General features: G+C 38.1%; 1 protein-coding gene across 4 annotated transcripts in view; it reads right to left on the bottom strand.

Annotated features, from left to right (window-relative positions):
- Positions 1 to 16518, bottom strand: part of CEP70 (centrosomal protein 70) — an 82034-nt gene that overhangs the window by 14865 nt on the left and 50651 nt on the right. The window contains exons 9-12 of one of the 4 annotated variants that reach the window (XR_014824021.1): positions 12343 to 12424; positions 12106 to 12194; positions 9639 to 10392; positions 2762 to 2867 (exon numbers count right to left, since the gene is read on the bottom strand). Coding sequence is in view for 3 of the 4 variants with exons in the window: in XM_003358572.6 (XP_003358620.3) it covers positions 2762 to 2867; positions 10318 to 10392; positions 12106 to 12194; positions 12343 to 12424 (352 nt within the window). In the remaining variant the exon portion in view is untranslated. The remainder of the gene's footprint in view (positions 1 to 2761; positions 2868 to 9638; positions 10393 to 12105; positions 12195 to 12342; positions 12425 to 16518) is intronic. The other 3 variants (XM_003358572.6, XM_013982062.3, XM_003358573.6) reach the window with 3 other exon arrangements.

Genomic DNA, 16518 nt, shown 5'->3' on the forward strand with positions numbered 1-16518 from the left:
TATTATTCAAGGAGAGGAAAGGGAAACCCAAAACAGCCAGCTTAGAGAGAGACAGTAAAGCCGTTTCCCTATTTTCCACCATCAAGCCCAGATGATAAATAGTTATACAAGTATAAAGACAAGGTACTATTTTGATATTGAATCTTCGTCCCTACTCATACTTCAAGCTTATAACTCACAGTCTCCTGGTAATATGACTTAAGATGTTTATTGCGTAGCTTTTTTTTTAGTTCAAAAGAATGTAACATTCAACATTTCACTTCTCATATTTAAACACATTCTTTTAATGGAAAAATTAATTCCCCTCCACTGAATTATTATTGATAACAGAGTATATTCTCCTTTATGATTTAACCATACTCGGCTGACTGGCAGCAAAAGATGTATTAACAAGGAATAAATGGGAGTTCCCTTGTTGCTCAGCAGGTGAAAGATCGGGCACTGTCACTGTTGTGGCTCAGGTGGCTGCTGTGGCATGGGTTTCATCCCTGATCTGGGGAACAGCCACATCCCATGGGTGTGGCCAAGAAAAAAAATATTTTTTTAAATGAACAAATGGAAAAATAATTTCCGGAGAGACTAGAATTTAAAAAAGAAAGATCATAATATAGATCTTATCTTATTTAGAAAGAGTTTATAGGTACTGACAAAATATTTTTTTTCCTTTCTTTTTCGACAAGCTCTTGGTATGGGTAAAAAAAATACATTTGTAAGGGCAATCATTACAAGAAAAGGAAAGAATTAAGATGATGACTGTCCTAAGTACTTGAGGAAAAAAAGAGCAAGGACATCTCAAACCTAGCAAATGTCAGGAAAAGAAAAGAACAGAACAAGAAACCATGTAAACAGAAAACTGAAAGTAAGACATCAGGAAAAAAAAACCAGGTATGTCCACGAATGGTATAATCCCCATTAAAAAGAACAAAGCCTCTCAAAGTAAACCTAAGAAACAAAATGAAATTCAGTTAGATACTGGATAAAAGAGAGTTATCTAAAACAAGACAGCTTTCATAAAGGTGCCTAGACATAAAATGCACACAGAGATATATGAAAAGCCAACAATAATCAATTAGAAAATGTATGGGGGAGTTCCCGTCGTGGCGCAGTGGTTAACGAATCCGACTAGGAAACATGAGGTTGCGGGTTCGGTCCCTGCCCTTGCTCAGTGGGTTAACGATCCGGCGTTGCCGTGAGCTGTGGTGTAGGTTGCAGATGCGGCTCGGATCCCGCGTTGCTGTGGCTCTGGCGTAGGCCGGTGGCTACAGCTCTGATTGGACCCCTAGCCTGGGAACCTCCATATGCTGTGGGTGTGGCCCTAAAAAGACAAAAAAGACTAAATAAATAAATAAAAGAACAATAACAAGATAGTAACCCTAAAATGCATTAAAACCTACTATAAAACTATAGAAATTAGTACAGAAATGGAAGACACTCGAAAGTCTAAGGAAAAAACCTATGTGTCTAAGGGAAAATGGTACATGATAAAGGTTTCGTTTCAATAAAGTAGAGAAAAAATGGTCTATTAGAAACTGTAAACTCAGGAGTTCCCTTTGTGGCGCAGTGATTAACGAATCCGACTAGGAACCATGAAGTTGCGGTTCGGTCCCTGCCCTTGCTCAGTGGGTTGACGATCCGGCGTTGCTGTGAGCTGTGGTGTAGGTTGCAGACGTGGCTCGGATCCCGAGTTGCTGTGGCTCTGGCATAGGCCGGTGGCTATAGCTCCGATTGGACCCCTAGCCTGGGAACCTCCATATGCCGTGGGAGCGGCCCAAGAAATAGCAAAAAAAAAGACAAAAAAAAAAAAAGAAAGAAAGAAAGAAACTGCAAACTCAAATGCCTGTAGAATCCAGGTAAGAGCATAAATGGGGAGTTCCCGTCGTGGCGCAGTGGTTAACGAATCCGACTAGGAACCATGAGGTTGCGGGTTTGGTCCCTGCCCTTGCTCAGTGGGTTAACGATCTGGCGTTGCCGTGAGCTGTGGTGTAGGTTGCAGATGCGGCTCGGATCCCGCGTTGCTGTGGCTCTGGCGTAGGCCGGTGGCTACAGCTCCGATTCGACCCCTAGCCTGGGAACCTCCATATGCTGTGGGAGCGGCCCAAGAAATAGCAACAACAACAAAAGACAAAAGACAAAAAAAAAAGAGCATAAATGGGTGAAGCAAGGATGGGTTGGGACTGTGGCAGGAAAAAAGCCTAATTCTGCATGATAATGACTATATGAGAATCTGTTGCCAGATTTCCTGGCTTTTTTAAGAAAAACTAGTAGAAATAAGGACTTAAATAAAATTTCTTAAATAAAAAATTAGCAATTAATTCAAAGTTTAAAAAACCCTACATGGGCCCAATAAACATGACTGCAGGCCCAGTTCAGTCAATAAACTACCAGGCTTAATTACTCATTTATTTGATAATAAATGGTCTATAAATCAAGGAGTTATATCACTATATCACATCAACCACAAAATTAAATTTCAGATGAGCTAAATATCTAAATTTTAAAAAGCATACAAGGACCTTAAGAAATAGATTTACTCATCCTGCTCTGAACTAGGCCTAAGTCTCTTTTCAAGGGTAAGACAACTTTTAGCCAAGTAGGCATATCATGGCAAGACAGGACAGGCTAAGCACACAAACACAGGGTACAAGTATTTCTTTTGCTTTCTTTCTTTTTTTTTTTTTTTAGTATTTCTTACCAAATGATAATTTGTTACACTATAATTGAAACCGAAGTTCACTGTAAACACCAGTCTTTTTGTCAATACCTGAAAGTATCTCTGGTCCATTAGAGCCTGATGCTGTTTATCTCTGCTGGGCTCATCTTTTTCCTCTTTGTCCTCAGCCTTTTTTTGACTGATAATATCTTGTAATCTAAAGGGGGAAAATACCAAGATAAAACAAAATGTTTTTACCAGACATTGGATTAAGATAACAAAATGAGCCAGTAATCCAGCTACCCTCCCAAAAGCTTTATGTCATTTTACACATACGTGTGTATGTTCATGCACACACATGCATATACTCATACACAATTTTTTTTTTAATTTTAAGCCATACTGTCCCTACAGAACAAGAAGTCCCTCTCAGTCAACACAAATTAGATGGAATTCCTGGAAAAAAAAAAGAATCTGACTAATGAACAAAGTTCTAACCATTCCCCACCACTTGCAAAAAAATAGAAGAGGAAAGAACTATAGTAAAAGACGAAAGCAACTTCCAAGGTGCTCCAAGATTAGATGCTTTAATAAGGGGAGCAAGAAACAATGGGTAGGGCAAATGGTTTGGGCACTACAGCAGCAAGAGCTAGGCAGTTTGGTCCTTCCTTCTTCATACTCTACTTGTGTCAAAGAGCAGACAACAATAATACCTGGGCCAAGCAAGATGGCATGAAAACTCATTTCCCAGGTCGCTACTAGAACTCTGGGGGAGAGTCTCTTTGCCCAGAAACCTAACACACATGGGCGTATTCACCTAGAAGCAAATGCTTGCCCTTCTCCAAACATCTCTAAAGTCAGCTGTGGTAGACACTTCTCTCCTACCCATCATGCCTTTGAAAGAAATCCCTTATTCAACCCACTTCAAATCAACCATCTTAAATTTGAGTTGTCCTTTTAGTTTCTTGTGAAACCCTAACCCATTAAACTGATTTCATGACTCATTAATAAGCTTGACTTGTTATTTATAAAACAGAAAAGCAATACTGGAATCATGTTATTTGCCTACTAAAAAAACAAAGGCTTCTCACTTCTTTGTGAACTAAATATAATCTCCTTGGATTAGCAGTTGAATTTTTCCATGCTGTTAATCCTAACCCACTATTCCTCCCAACTCCCTTCTTAACTCATCTCTTACCCTACAATTATCTCCTCCACTCACACGTATTCCTCTTGATCTTCTATCAAGCCTTTCTCTGCTTTCTGGTGAGCATATACCAGAAACAAAATAGCTCTAGAAAAAAGGTCATCCTCCTTCCTCTAGTAGATGCAAAGACCTCAGAATCTATCTTCCACTTGACTTCCCACCTATTTACTATATTCACATACTTAACAGTTTTGCCTAGAGGTACTGCCAGGAGCATATAGCCTAGTATACAAAAGCGACATAAAGAAGCCAATGTACTCTCTAATAGGACTACAAGTAAACTGATACATCTGAATTTAAATGTTAGTTATTCTTTCATTCAGGTGAAAATGCAAGTCTGATTAATAAATATTATACAATGGATATTTAACATTATAGCTACCAGTATAGTTACTTAAACATATCATTGCATGTACTAGCTACAGTCACTCTAGGAAATGAAATGCGATTCAATTAACTAATGAATAAAGAGATACTTTTATTTAATAATGACAACATCATACACTTGCAGCCTGGTGATGATAATAATTAGTATTTATAGAATCTTCTTCTAAGCACTTCACATGTATTAATTTATTTAACCCCACTGCTTTTCTAAATTTGTAGAAGATTTGTAAAAACTAAGGACTCATGGGAAATTGACCTTTAGATCATCACCTAGTCTCACAGTAAATATTTGCCATAGCATAATATCCTGAAAACCTTTGTATTCCATAAAATTACTCATGAAAAAATAACAGGGTTCAGGAGAAAAGTAAAATCAGAAACCAGACCATTTTAAAACTGATGAAGATTTGTAACTAGCCAAGTAACAAAAATAATAATTGGTGCTTCAGAAGGTGAGTTAGTTTAAGTATTTCTGGAGGTTGACTATTACAAAACTCTTATCCAACAGAGCAGAAATGCTGGCTTGAGGATGCTAAGACTATGAAGATGGAAGCAGAGCTCCTGGCCAAAGAAGCTAAGGTTAACTTAGGTGGGGGAAGAAATGCAACTTTCCCACAGCCTACAGTCTGTCTAATGCTGAGGCTCAGAAAGGGACGCCTAGGTGCAGTTTCTCATTTTAAATTTTCTTGAAACTGAACTGAAAGGGCAATTGCCTGTGTACAAGTAAAACTTACTCCCTCCCCAAAGTATAGTATACTGCCCTTCTAAATCCTTATACCTAAGTAAAAAGTGCATGTAAATAATATCAATTTCTATACTATTAATCATTCCCTTATTTTCCAATTGTATATGATTCAATTGGTGTTTAAGAAACTTGTGTCTGAACAGAATATGCTGTGCTGAGAAATATATCAGGGTGATTTCATAGTCTCCAGAGGAGTAAGCAGAGCCTGAAAGCCATAAAAATCCCCTAAAATGGCTAAGGAATTCTTTACATACTTAGCAGATATCAATTCCTTGTAGCCGGCAGCAAGAGCTGTGTTTCTTTGTGGGATCTGGGAAATCCAGAAAAATGCACTTCCAGCTTAAAACACTGTGTTATATCTCCTGTTTTCTATAGCCATCTTCATAAGATAAGTTTCTACGTACAGACACTTCACAACTTTTAACTGTCTGTTCAAGCTTTTCCATCTCATGGTGACTCCCATTACAGAGTTCTCTATAAGTCGTGGGGGCGCGGTAGGGCTTAACTAAAACTCTTCTTCCATTCTGACTCAGTATTTTTCCACTTCTGGCCCTTCCCCTAGGCCCATGAAACAACAGGAGTCATCTGTGCAGCATATCACTGACCTCTGCCTGGTGCCATTCCATAGGGAAAAATGGGAAACCGAGGAGCTAGCTAGCCCTTTTCTTTTTTGGTCTCTTCCTTATATTATTGTAGTAAGTAAATAAAGCCTTGATTGTTTATTTTTCAGTTTGCCTCATTGTCTTAAATAACCACCTCAACTCCTGTCAGCTCAACACTAGGGTGATGATATTCTGATTTTGTTTTCTTCTAGCAAAATACAAATAGTACTGAAAAATTTAACAGAATTAAGAGTAGTACCACTGGTTACCTTTCACTGCCAGACCTACTGGATCATTTTCTAGCAAGAAAATTTTATAACCAACTTGTTTGTAATATTAACTCAAACAAGAGGTTTTCCCATGTTAAATTAATAGCCTCATTTGATACTAAAGATTGGTTAGTGAAAAGGTAACTGCAGATTTGAAGGAAAAAATTTAATTTTCTCTGCTTATAAAAGGGAAAAACTTTCCTGACCTTTTCTTGTAGCATTTCCTTTGGAAAACTTGTAGTTGTAAATCCTTTCTCTAAGAAGGTGAGCCTCCTGCCAATTTTATATCTTAGCAATGATTTGAGAGCCTTAGAACTATCTCTCTGAAATGTGGGCATCAGAGACAAGGGTGCCTTGTCTCCTTTTCCCTGTTGGAGTTTAGCCTAGGCTCCTGACTCTAAGTTGTAACTTCCTCTTTGTCATGAAGATACAAAAAGTTTTATTTTTCCTTTGGAAAAAGACAATTAACATGTATGTAATGGACTGTATCTGCCTGTAATGTACTGTATCTTATATCAAAGGGTGAGGTTTCTTTCTGTCTTTTCAATCTCTTTAGCAGATTGACTCTAATGAACACTGCAATCTAGTTAGATGTTTATTCCAACTGTTACATAAAACTGTTAATTTTTTTTCCCTAGAATGTGGAGAGGACTCACTGGGTTGACAGAATTTTATTTTTATCTTTGATTATTTCCCTAACATCAGTAGTTCTTTGAAAAAAAATATTCTACCTCTGCCTCTGCAGAAAATAAAAATTTGAAAAGTATTATATTGAAAAAGTTTTTTTCACTGGGTGTTTTGTTTGGTTCTAATTATTAGTGTGGTAGTTAAGAGTGTGCACTTGAGAGTCCAAATGCTTGGGTATGGTTCTGATTTCTTTCCAAGATCTTCCACGTACCACCTGTGCAATATGGGCAAGTTATCTAACAGTCCTAATTCTCTGTCTCACATCAAAATACTACAAAAGTTCCAAACTTAAAAACAAATTAACGATAGACTTGCTCTACATCTAAATTCCAAATGTAGGAGTTCCCGTCGTGGCGCAGTGGTTAACGAATCCGACTAGGAAACATGAGGTTGCGGGTTCGGTCCCTGCCCTTGCTCAGTGGGTTAACGATCCCGCGTTGCCGTGAGCTGTGGTGTAGGTTGCGGCTCGGATCCTGCGTTGCTGTGCCTCTGGCGTAGGCCGGTGGCTACAGCTCCGATTCAACCCCTAGCCTGGGAACCTCCATATGCGCAGGAGCGGCCCAAGAAATAGCAACAACAACAACAACAACAACAAAAGACAAAAAGACAAAAAAAATAATAATAAAAAAAAATAAATAAATAAAAATAAATTCCAAATGTAAGTTTCCAAAAACACAAATCATTTCTTCGAAACACAAATAATGTCTTCAAAATTCAGCAGAAAAACATATCAAGGATTGGTTCTAAATCAACATTTTAAAGTCTAATAGTGAAAAGTCACTCCAAAAACCAAAGCCCAGGAGTTCCCACTGTGGCTCAGTGGATCAAGGACCCAACATTTTTTCCGTGAGGATGTGGGTTCAATCCCTGGCCTCACTCAGTGGCTTAAGTATATGGCACTGCTACAAGCTGTGATGTACACTGCAGATTTGGCTCAGATCCACTGTTGCCATAGCTATGGTGGAGGTCTCAGCTGCAGCTCCAATTCAACCCCTGGCCCAAGAAAAAAAAAACACAGAGCCCAATTGAACAATAAAAAATATATACAGCCAATTATTCATTAATTATTCTCATTATTCATGATAGTTATATTCTATAAAGTGGTCATATACACTGAATTAGTAAAGACTGAACCACTGCTACAGGGTCAGGTTCCTGTGCACCTCTGGTCACATTTTCCTCAATTGATCAACATATAACCCTTGTTTTATGTGTGATAATGTTTTAAGACATCTTATTTAATATCATTGTTTCATTAACACTGGACTTATGGCTAACAGCACCATATCACATGCCTAAATGAAGTTTCTTTTTTTTCTCTTTTCTTTTTGCTTTTTAAGGGCCTCATCCATGGCATATGGAAGTTCCCAGGCTAGGGGTTGAATTGGAGCTGCAGCTGCTGGCCTACACCACAGCCACAGCAACTCAGGATCCAAACTGTGTCTGCAACCTATACCCCAACTCACAGTAATGCTGGATCCACAACCCACTGAGTGAGGCCATGGATTGAACCCACATCCTCATGGATACTGGTATAATTCGTTTATACTGCGCCACAATAAGAACTCCCTAAACGAAGTTTCTTTAACACATGTATATTCTCTGTAAGGTACCTCACAGCCTTCTTACGTGCAGAACACTAGCACTTCAACATTATGCTTAGGGACCATCTTGGAGAAATCATCAACAAAAAGCATAAAATGAAAAAATAAAAGTGGCATATGACAACAAGAATGACTGTTTACATTATGAAAGCTGAAACAGGAGAGCAGAGCATGATCTTATTCAACACCTGGAAATAGTGTATTGTGCATGTCCAAGAATGATTATTAAAGTGCCACAACTAATGATTTGGAGATTAAAAACAAATTTTAGTAGGTAGGCAAATTCACAAATACACAATCTGTCAATAATGAGGAATGACTAGACATCTCTATAATATAATAGACATCTCTATGAATATAATAAGTATTTATGTGTGTATCTTCACCGACACATTTACACTGAAGCCAATAAGATCCCTTTGAAGGGGATTAGGATATGCCACTCTAAAAATATGTCACTTTGACATAAGAAATATTTTAAACTGAAAGAATTTGAGAAATGGCAGGTGCAGGAAGGAGCCTCTGACCTCCCTCTTCTCCCCTAAAGTAGGCTGTAAGACCACGTGACAGGAGCCCTTCCTGTACTCAGAGGAAAGAAGCATCTTTATCTCTGAAGACAGAGGAGCACCAAAAGGAATCCGAGTTTTCCCCAGTTTATTATCCTTAGCTTATACCTTTTTGTACTATCACATTTTCTCAAAACTTTCCACTCTTCATCAAATCTAGTATTAAAATGCTCAGGCTTAACTGTTTCTTTGAGTCTTCATTTCTTCTCATGTCATGTAAAACTTAGATTAAATAAATTTATAAACTTTTCTCACATTAATCTGTCCTTGTCAGTTTTTCAGGTCCAACCAGATATCCTAAGAGGGCTGAGAAGTTTCCCCCTCCTACACCTTCTCCTCTGACTTTTTAACTCCCTTACATCCTCCTTTTCTGAGTTGCTTGTGAACAATTTTCCTATCTCAGTTAACACTCCAATAATTACCTAGTTATTCGGGCCTAAAATTTAGGCATCTTGACTTTTCCACCCCCTCAGCTGCCTATATCCCCAAATCCATCACCAAGTCCTATCATAACACCATGTCCTCCAACATCCCAAACACTTCTTACCACATCCACTACTGCCACCTTTGACCATGTTACCACCACCTCTTGTCCAAACTCACACAATAGCAACTCTCATGCTATTTTACCTTTGGTACTTATGCTATATCACAATTATCTTCTTTTTTCATTGCCTTTCCCCCTTCATGTAACCTCCCTGAGAGCAGGGACATTTTTACCACTGTAATTTCGGTATCCAGAATGCCAAGCAGAGAGAAGAGGTACTATAGATATCCAAAATGTCAAGCAATAGGAGGAAGGACAAAAACAGTAATTGAATGAATGAATGCAACATTTTCAAACCTTCCACTTCTCTTTCTTTTTTTAGTTTCCCTACCCTACTATGAACTCAAAAATCCCTGGATGGCCAGAATACTTACCTTTCTCTGTGGCATGTGTTGCCATAAGAAGGAAAAAACATAGCTGTCACTGAAAATTCAATCAACATATGCTAATTTAACTGATTTAATACATTTAATGCACATATTAACTCATGCCATTTTAAAAATATTTCATCCCAATGCTTACCTCACTGCTTCAAGTCCCATTTCCTCAAATCAAAGAATACACATAGCTAATCTTCAGAAAATACTATTACTATTTGAGGACCAACTTTTGTAAACTCCTCTGAGTACGTGCCTTTCAAAGTCATAAAAGATAAAAGTAGGGGATATGAATGGCTCACTGTATCCACCCTGGTACCTTTAGTTTTAAAGTATGATAAGGCTATGTATTATTCAGGTCATGACTAATACTAATTTCACTGATTCTCTTAGAATTCCTCCATGACTTCCAAAGATAGTTTTCTAATTAAAATCTTTGGCTTTTATTATATCAGGCAATTAAATTTCCCTTGTTCTTATTTAAGATGAATATATAGTAAAATCCAATACAGTAGAAACTTTTAAAACTATGGAACCAGAAATGTCCCTTTTTAATGTTATTTTCCCCCTATTAATTTTAAGCCAAGGCCACCTTGACATAAGCTGACAGGTAATAAGAATAAATTATAAGACATAAAATACTAATAAATTCTTAACTTTAGTAAACTATAATTACTTGATGTTTTTCTTAAGAGCTTTCTCCAGCTTCTTCACCTGTTGTTTATAAAGTCTTAATTCATGCTGTGTGGGCCTGTAGAAAATAAATCATGTTGAAAGCATTCAATTTATTAACTATAAATGTGCTTAATAATAAACAATAGAGTATATCCTGCTACTTGTCACAAATAAGCTTAAAAATTCTTAAAATATTTCATGACTGCTAACAAGGTATTTATTTATTTACTTACTTTGTGGCCGTCCCTGTGGCCTATGGGACTTGCCAGGCCAGAGCTGTGACCTACACCACAGCTGCAGCAAGGCCAGATCCTTAACCCTCTGTGCCACAGTAGGAACTCCCACTAATGATGTATTTATTGGCCATTTGATTTCTTCTTCTGTGTATTCCCTGTTCAAAACTTTCTAAACATTTTTATTGTTATTAATCTATTACTTGCTTTTATAATGAGTTATCTCAAAAATACAGACAAGAAGAGAGAACAATAAAACAGTGGTCTGTCCACTCCTCAAGCTTTATCAAAGTTGAAAGTAATTTGTTTCAAATTGTTTCTTTTAACTAAAACATTATACATGTACTTGAAACTCCATGTGTCTGTGTCTCTTATTACTGTCATTGCTCTCCTTCCCATACCACAGGTAATTACCATCCTAAATTCACTGTTCTTTAAAGGTTTTTAAACTTTACATAAATGGTTTATACTGTATAAATCAGTCTCCTCTCCATTAAAATAAAAGCTTTAAAAGAACAAAGTATTTGTTTTGGTCATTATATATATATATTTGGTCATTGTATATATAATATATTACACACAGAACTTTAGACTGTTTCTAACTTAAAATACATATTCAACAAATACGTGTTGAATGTAAAAAGTGTCAACAATGTGTATTTCTCCTTACTTTCTGTCAATGTGTAGAGTGACATCCCTTTGTGGTAGTATTCTGTATGTAGATAACCTTTCTGTTGTACGCCATTTAAACTTTAAAATTTTTCTCTCTTCCCACAATACAGGCATATGATAAAATAATAAGACATTCTAAAGTAGCTTGGAAAAAAAATAAAGTGATTTAGGAATGGGAAACCTGCTGTCATAAGACAATCTATTCCAAGTTCCTGCCCAGTTTTACCTTCTTCCTATTTTACCACTTTCTTTACCTACCTACATATGTGTTTTTGTTATTTTCATCATGAGAGACAATTGACTAAAATAAGTGTAAGAGTATGAGGTTCCCAACATTAGTTTTAGAGTAAATGGAGATAGAATGATTTAACATTCAAAATTCCAGTACATGCTTAAATAAAAGTTAAATTAAAATAAAGAGAAAAAAAAGGGAGTTCCCATTGTGGTTCAGTGGGTTAAGAACCCAATGTAGGGGTTTCCATTGTGGTGCAGTAGTTAACTAATCCGACTAGGAACCATGAGGTTGTGGGTTTGATTCCTGGCCTTGCTCAGTGGGTTAAAGATCTGGTGTTGCTGTGGGCTGTGGTGCAGGTGGAAAACGTGGCTCGGATCTGGCGTTGCTGTGGCTCTGGCGTAGGCCAGCAGCTGCAGCTCCGATTAGACCCCTAGCCTGGCCTCGCTCAATGGGTTAAGGATCCAGCATTGCCACAAAGCTGTAGCACAGCTTGCAGATGTGGCTCAGATCCCATATTGCTGGGGCTGTGGTGTAGGCCAGCAGCTGCAGCTCCAATTCAACCCCTTGCCCGGAACTTCCATATGCCACAGGTGTGGCTGTAAAAAGAAAAAAAAAAAAAAAGAAGAAGAAGAAGAAAAGTTTCTCTCACCTGGTTTCTAAATCTTGCTGGAGATTCAGCTTTTCACTTAAAAGTGCATCTATCTTACATTTCGATTCCCTGAGTTGATTCTGTAACGACTGCAACATATTTCATAGAAAAACAGTTAACTTCCCTAGGGGATTATTTAGATTATTATTTTACTTTATAAAAAAGTAAGTAGCCATAGAGTATATTATAGTCATATAGCCATATGGCATCTATAGTATAGTCATATAGTCCCCATACCATTAGAAGACCTTTATAAGTGGGTGAGGCACTCAGACTTATGTAGTCATCTTCTGACTGACTTTCATCATCTTTATATTGCCTATGAAAAGATACATGCGTGAAAAATTTTATCTTCAAAGAAAGAATCTAGCTTACAAAAATTAAATCAATAAGAGTCTGATAACCTAAACATGAGCTAAAACTTGAGCCAAATTTCCTATTTATTCTCACAGAAAATGGTATTAGAACATACTACTTACTAGCTGGCACTACAGTATACACTTGTTCATTAATGCCTTAATTGGAATGTAAGATCCAAACAGACAGAACTCTGTCTTGTTCACCACTGTATCTCACCGCCCAGAATGCAATGGGAGAAAATATTTGCAAATCTGATGAAAAACTTGTATCCAGAATTAATAAAGAACTATTATTCAAAAATAAAAAGACAAAAAACTCAATTTAAAAATGGGCAAAGGGTAGTCGCCCCTGTTGGCACAGGAGATCAAGGATCCGGCATTGTCTCCGCACCATAGAGGTTTGATCCCCAGCCCCTTGTAGTGGGTTAAGGATCTCGAGCTCAGATTCAGATCCCTGTCCTGGGAACTCCCATATGCCATGGATGAAGCCAAAAAAAAATGGGGTGGTGTGGGGGGAGAAGGACCTGAATAGGTAGTTCTCTAAAACAGATACGCAAATAGACAATAAACAAATAAAAAGATACTCATCATTAGTCCTTCAAGAAACACAAATCAAAACTACAATGAAATACCACTTTACAGTATTCACAAAGTTGTGTTACCACCTCCACTGTTAATTTTATTCCCCCCACAACTTTCTTTTTTTGCTCTTTAGGGCTGTACCCATGCCATATGGAGGTTCCCAGGCTAGGGGTCGAATCAGAGCTACAGCTGCTGGCCTACACCACAGCCACAGCAAAGAGGCATCTGAGCCATGTCTGCCACCTACACCACAGCTCATGCCAATGCCAGATCCCCGACCCACTAAGCAAGGCCAGGGATGGAACCCACATCCTCATGGATACTAGTTGGATTCGTTTCCAATGTGCCACAACAGGAACTCCTCCACTGTCAATTTTAGAACACACTCATCACCCCACTGAGAAACCTCATAACCATTAGCAATCACTCCCGACCTCCTCTCTGCTCTGAGCCCCTTCTCCACTGCAATTCAACCCCTAGGTAAGCATTCATCTACTTTCTGTCTTTATGGATTTGCATATTCTGGACATTCTGTGTAAATGGAATTGTGTGTTTTGTGATGTTGGGTTGCAGTGGAGTAGGGGCTCAAGACAGAGAGTGGCTGCTAATGGGTATGAGGTTTCCTGGTGGGGTGATAAGTATGTTCTAAAATTGACTGAAGACGGTGACACAATTTTGTAAATATCCTAAAACCACTGAATGGTGGTTTAAAATGGTAAATTTTATGGCAAGTGAATTATATCTCAATAAAGCTGTTATTAAAAAGTTGTTACAGGGGGTTCCCACTGTGGCTCAGTGATAACGAACCTGACTAGTATCCATGAGGATGTGGGTTCCATCCCTGGCCTCACTCAGTGGGTTAAAGATCCACGGTTGCTGTGGCTGTGTCACAGGCCAGCAGCTACAGCTCTGATTTGACTCCTAGCCTGGGAACTACCAAAAAAATTCTTATATAAAAAAAATCTTTTAAGATAATAAAGTAGGTAATGAAAGAAGCATTTTCAGCAAATACGTAAGGAATATAATGTTTCCTCTTAACAGTCAAGAAAGAATAGAAATCAGAGTTCCCTTGCAGCTCAGTGGGTTAAGGATCCAGCAGTGTCACTGCTGCGGCACAGGTATGATGCCTGGCCAGGAACTTCCACATGCCATAGACATGGTCCAAAAAAAAAAAAAAAAAGTAGTTACTGAACTAAAAATTATCCATACAACAAAAACTTTTAGGAGTTCCTGCTATGCTGCATTGGGTTAAGAATCCAAGTATAGCGGCTCAGGTCACTGCAGAGGCATGCATTTGATCCCTGTCCCAGGGCAGTGGGTTAAAGGATCCCACATTATCACAGCTGTACTGCAGATAGTAGCTGAGGCTCAGATTCAATCCCTAGCCCAGGAACTTCCATATATTGCAAAAGAAAAAAAAAAAAAAACTTTTAAAATAAATTTTTAGTAGAATCTGAGCCTTTAGCTTTGACAAGCTATAAATCATTTTGAAGTCTTGCACAAAAACAGAAACTATCCTTACATGTAAAGATGGTAAAATAAATTGTTATGGAAATTGTGTTGGGAAATTATGAGAAACAACAAAAACAGATTATTTTATAAAAAGTTTAAGATCTTCAATTAAGCCTACAAACAACTGCCTGGAGAATATAAGACCTTATAATATCAAAAGTCAATTGATTTAATTTGAAAAATTGCAAGTACTTTATCTTTGGATGAATCATATGCCCAATTAACACATGGAGGTTTTGTCTCAGAGGACTTTAAGATTTACTAAGAAATGCTGACAATTTGAGGCCTTAAAAAGAGAATTATATATAATATCTCAAACCTGGGAGTTCCCATTGTGGCTCAGTGGGTTAATAAGGACCCAACATTGTCTCTGAGGATGCAGGTTCAATCCCCGGCCTTGCTCAGTGGGTTAAGGATCCAGCACTGCCACAAGTTTAGGCCTAGGTTGCAGATGCAGCTTGGACCTGACATTGCCATGGCTGTGGAGTAGGCCTGCAGCTGCAGCTCCAATTCAACCTCTAGCCCAGAAACTTCCATATGCTGCAGGTGCAGGCCTAAAAAGAAAAATAAAATAAATAAAAAAGATGAAGAGTTGCCATCACGGCTCAGCAAAAACTGTGTCCATCTGACTAGTATCCATGAGGATGTGGGTTTGATTCCTGGCCTCACTCAGTGGGTTAAGGATCTGGTGTTGTCATGAGCTGTGGTGTGGGTCGCAGAAGTGGCTCGGATCTGGTGTTGCTGTGGCTGTGTCTGTGACCAGAGGCTACAGCTCCGATTTGACCCCTAGCCTTTAAAATTTTTTTTCCTTTAATATTTGTATTCATGTTTATAAAACTGGTCATCTTTTTTTGTCTTTTTAGGGCCGCACGCATGGCATATGGAGGGTCCCAGGCTAGGAGTCAAATCAGAGCTGTAGCTGTTGGCCTACACCACAGCCACAGCAACGCTGGATCTGAGCCATGTCTGCAACCTACCCCACAGCTCACGGCAACACTGGATCCTTAAGCCACTGAGCAAAGCTAGGGATTGAACCTACGTCCTCACGGATGCTAGTCAAATTCGTTAACTGCTGAGCCACGACGGGAACTCTGGGAAATGCGAAATTATATATGTGGCTTGCATTACATTTCTATTTGAGAGAGCTGTACTAACATAAGGCTTAGATCTTCTAAAACACATGATAGTTTTAAATGACTATTTTAGGAAAGACAACAATGATGAGGATGACTGAGTAGCTTCTCTATAACAAGTAATAAGATAGATGTTTTATACAAACTATTTCACACTTAACAAGTGAGGAAGCAATGCTTAGAGAAGTTATTCAAAATCTCTCTGGCTTCAAAGCCTATGCACTCACATCATTCCCTATATATACTCTAAAATACCTGCCATTATGCCTATACTAGTTCTCAAGGGAAACCTAATATATGAATATAGTAGAAGAGACCACTTTTAAATGTATGCAGACCTAAAGGGAAATGAGTTTCAGTAAAGAATATAGTCCTTTATTTAGCATTGACAGATTTTGTGGTTTTCCTGAAGTAAAAAATTTCTAAGCATCCACAAACTCTCATTTGAACTTGGGATCCCCACAGTCAAATTCCTCCCCACCCCTTCTCCAATGGCTTCCAGAAGCCTTAGGAGGGACCAAGTGTTAAAGATCGTGCTTTTTAGGAGTAAAGAGAAAAGGGTAAAAATAAAGAAAAGAGCAAAAATAGAGAAATCCCGTGTTTCATTTTCTTCCCTAGTCCAAATCATGTCTGATCAGAGGTGAACCTTAAAGCCACCTGCTTCCATTTTCCAAGATGGTTTTAAAAATTTCTATCTAAAGAGAAAGATGGAATTAGACAAGGGGACTTTCCTTTACTAATTCACTATAAAAATACTTTCCCTGAGGTAACTCCAAATGTCTCTGGCATCTCAGAAGAAATTCAATCCAAGCCTTGGAGGTTTTATT

This window comes from Sus scrofa, chromosome 13, assembly GCF_054392235.1.
Source record: "Sus scrofa isolate SSC_HxYL_T2T_F1_AM1 chromosome 13, Sscrofa_HxYL_maternal_Yorkshire_Landrace_v2.0, whole genome shotgun sequence".
Classification (NCBI taxonomy): domain Eukaryota; kingdom Metazoa; phylum Chordata; class Mammalia; order Artiodactyla; family Suidae; genus Sus; species Sus scrofa.